This window comes from Penaeus monodon, chromosome 17 (genome assembly GCF_015228065.2).
Source record: "Penaeus monodon isolate SGIC_2016 chromosome 17, NSTDA_Pmon_1, whole genome shotgun sequence".
NCBI classification, from domain to species: Eukaryota; Metazoa; Arthropoda; class Malacostraca; order Decapoda; family Penaeidae; genus Penaeus; species Penaeus monodon.
The window spans coordinates 45,229,016-45,233,019 of record NC_051402.1 but is presented as its reverse complement, the minus strand read 5'-3'; the positions used below and the strand labels follow the sequence as shown (position 1 = coordinate 45,233,019).

Below are 4,004 nucleotides of genomic sequence, written 5' to 3'. Positions count from 1 at the left end.
GTGTGTGTGTGTGTGTGTGTGTGTGTGTGTGTGTGTCTGTGTATGTGTCTGTATCTGTGTTTGTGTTTGTGTGTGTGTGTGTGTGTGTGTCTGTGTATGTGTCTGTGTTTGCGTCTGTGTGTGTGTGTCTGTGTGTATGAGTGTGAGTGCGCGTGCGTGTGCACGTATTCAACGATACTCCTGAAAACAAGTACGAGGATGGTGACAGAACTGAATCCTCTCGGGCGCGTTGGCCACACCTGCTAGGGCTGCTCCAAATGGTTCTAGATTGTCCATGGTCCTCGCGTGGAGAAGGGCAAGAGCCAGGCACGTCACTGATGTCAGCCGCATGGATCAAATCGTAAGCCATGGCGATTAGGAAAGAAAGGCCTTTGATAAAGTATAAAATTTATTTGTAAAAAGTGAGGCGTACCAGTTCATGGTTTCGCCTTATATAAAACGTATGTACAAAACTATACACATATATTAATATCATACAGCGACTCACAGTCACTTCGTGTAGATGTGGATTAAGCTTCTAGTCAAACTAGAAGTAATATAACACATTTTATGATGATTTAACACAATAGTAAACAAAAAATAGCCAATTTAAAATCACCGTCAAACAAGAGTTCAAAAATTGAAAACACTTTTTTTCCAAAAACTTATATACATTTTCACACAGGAAAAAACGAATATTTTGCAAACACTGAAAAAATATTTCTCTAAAATTATATAACACCCAACTAGATATAATAGGGACGGATAATGCCTTTAACTTCGAAAGACAATCAATCCCCCAATAAGTGTTAGACAGCGTATGCAAGAGCTGCGAGTCCTCAGAACCCTTGCAAGTTACACATTGCAATGCAAGTTCTTAGTACAGCATTGAAAAAAATACACGCCTGTGATTAGTAAACATGTGAAGTAGCCGGAGGGTTATAAAAAAAAAAAAAAAAAAAAAAATCTTTGCGCAAAGGCGGGAGAGAACACTGGACGGCGTCGAGGGGGCCTTCCTGGGGGCCGGGGGGAGGGGGGGAGGCTGGCGACGGGACCCGACGATTACCGAACGAGGCGTGACTGCTAGGATTATGTCGAGTATTTTATGCCCATTATGAGAAACTAATGCAGACGAATTGGAGACGAGACAAGAGTTCTTCATTATTCTGAAATAATGCGTATCTGTGTATGCATTATTGAATGCCTATGTGTATGCTTATATACATGTACATAATTTTAGCAAAAATCACCATCCAAATGACCTTTAATGTTTTCGGAAGTACTAGAGTCATCACCTTTCGTGATTCCATTTCACACTGCCTTGACCCAACGACCAGGCATTGCATCCTCTCCTGTGACTAGAGCTGCACTGGTTGACCCAATGTTTTCCGTGTTTAGTTTTGAACAGGTGCAGTCGTTCTACAGCACATACTGCCTTTTTTAAATCATCAGAAGCATTACCTTTTTCTGAGGACGGAACCAAGAATATGTATCACACTCTGTTAATAATTCCTTAAAGTTGCATATAAAACCAAGATACAAATCTACTCAGCGTTGTAATAACAACGTATGCAAGTGGCATATTGCAGCGGGGGAGTATTTGCGAATTATCTATCTCCTGACTAAGATTTGACCCTTTCTAAGAAATAGCATCTGACTTAATACTTTTCTGCATAATCAAACTTCCGGACTCCAGCCAAATCCGGTGCAAGCACAGAATTCTTACAAATCTTTTTCTTTCCCGTGTTCTTAGGTCGCGGTTCCCTTCACCAAGAGAACAAACGCGTGAACCAGAACGCACCTGATTAATCCTTTATATCACACGTATAAAGGGGATCACAGAACCACGCACATATGAATCCATATCAAGCTGATTTTCCCTCTCTTTCGTCTTCAAAGAGAGGGAAAGACATAATACAGACCAACGGAACCGATCGAAATCAGTTCTTTGGGGAGCACAGCATGAGGCGGTGAGAGCGTGGCACTTCCAAGGTGAGTGCCTGTTCGTCACCGCGATTTAGTGTGAGGTAGATGTTAGTGCCAACAGAGGGTCGAGAGCTGAGGAACATTAGTACATACGGGGACCTTTGTACATCGGGGAAGGAGGATAGGGTGGGAGTTAAGCTGAGGCGAGGGAGTAGGAAAAAAAAAGGGAAGTTGTTGAGGTATCAATTTTGATCTTGTCGTTCAGGCAAGATTTTTACGACTGCGAAAGATATGCTTCACTATTGTAGATATACATTTTTTTTCTTTTCTTTTCTTTTTACATGTGTGAGCCGTCGGAACAAAGGCTTCTTGGTGGGAACAAGAAGAAGACACTATGAGGTGAAGAAGATGCTCTTAGATGGCTATATGACGCTTCATGTGCAGACTGAGATGGTCGGAGCGGGAGAAGGCGCGCTCGCAGAGGCGGCACTGGAAGGGTCTGTCCCCCGTGTGCTTTCTGTAGTGTCTCGTGAGCTCGTCGGAGCGAGCGAACTTCCAGCCGCAGCCTTTCCAGGAGCACAAGTACGGCTTCTCGCCCGTATGGGTCCTCAGGTGGGCCTTGAGGTGCGAGGACTTGATGTACGTCTTGGTGCATCCCTCGTAGGGACAGCTGTGTATCGTGACCTTCCTCTTGGCTCTCCTGCGGCGGGGCTTGGGCGGGGGCGGCGGGGGCTCGCTGAGGGGCATGGAGAGGGGCGGCATGGGCGTGCTGTACTGATACGTGCTCACGCCCATCTGGTTACTAGGAATTCCCCACGACGGAGGAGCTCCCGAACTGTACATGGAGTATGAAGGTGTGTAGTAAGGTGTGCTGTACTCAGTGACGTACGAGGTAGGGGTATACTGCGCCGGCGTGGACGGCACTGGGCAGTCCTTGCAAGAATACACCGAGCTGTCCACGTTCCAGTTGACCACGCCCGTGCTGACCCCGGTGCTCATGTCGGGCTGCGGCTCGTACCTGCCCTCGGGCTTTATGGGCACGGTGGTGTAGCTCCCAAACTTGGGATCCGAACACTGGAATTTGGGATCCAGCGTGACGTACTTGGGGTCGGGGACGAGGAAGTCCGACTCCGGCACAGTGTACTTGGGTTCCTGTACCACGGTGTACTTGGGATCTGTGGAGACGAACTTGGGATCGACGCACTGGTACTTGGCGGGGTCTGGCAAGGTGAATTTGGTATCTGTGCACTGGTACTTGCTGTCCTGGTACTTCTGTTCAAGGCACTGGTACTTCGGGTCCAAGTACTGGTGATAGCCCGGTGCAGCCTGTACTGGTGTGACGGCGGTCGAGGCTGTGACGGTGGTGACGGAGGCCACGACGCTGGAGGGGGACGGCAGAGGCCGGCTGGTCGGAACCACCTGGGCCGCCTCCGGAAGCCTCACCGCCTGGGGAGGCTGCTCGGGCTGCTGCGCCTGCTGTGCCGACGGGGGTGGGGGAGGAGGGGGCGGAGGGGGAGGGGCCTGCTGCTGAGGCTGCGTCGGAGAGGGAGTCTGCTGTATCGTCTTATCCTTCGCGTCAAACGTCGGAACGAAAGTGGCGTGTGTCTGTTGTGACTGGGGCTGCGGCTGCTGCGGCTGCGGTTGGTGCTGTGGTGCGGGCTGCGGCTGCGGCTGTGGGGCCTGCGGCTGTGTGGGGGAGTGCACCAGGGGGGGCTGCGGGGTGGACGGGGTGGTGCCGGAGCTGGAAGTGGGGGAGGGGGGGACGGGAAGCACCGTGCCCGGGGAGGCCTTCGGCACGACCTTCGTCTTCAGGTCCTCTTGAAGTCTGGGCGGCGGTGAGGTTATCGGGTGCGGGGGCGGCGTGGGCGCGAAGGTGTGGGTGTATTGGTAAGAGGGCGGGGGCGTACCCAGAGGGCCCACCACTGGGCTCGCCTCCGTCATTAGAAGTGTCTCGATATCCTGCCACATCTGAAAAGAAAAGAAAAAAGAAAAAGATATAAATAACAATACAAAAAAAAATCATCGCCTTTACCCTAACTTGATTTTAAAAAATATACGACAAAGTTAACTGGAGAGATTTCTAAAAAAAATGCGAAAAA

General features: G+C 49.8%; 1 protein-coding gene across 1 annotated transcript in view; it reads right to left on the bottom strand.

The window, feature by feature from the left end:
• Window positions 1–375: 375 nt before the first annotated feature.
• The window catches only part of LOC119583815 (Krueppel-like factor 5), a 32,944-nt gene continuing 29,315 nt past the window's right edge, over window positions 376–4,004 (bottom strand). The window contains exon 2 of the mRNA XM_037932520.1: window positions 376–3,873. Within this exon, the coding sequence (XP_037788448.1) occupies window positions 2,320–3,873 (1,554 nt within the window). The 3' untranslated portion in view covers window positions 376–2,319. The remainder of the gene's footprint in view (window positions 3,874–4,004) is intronic.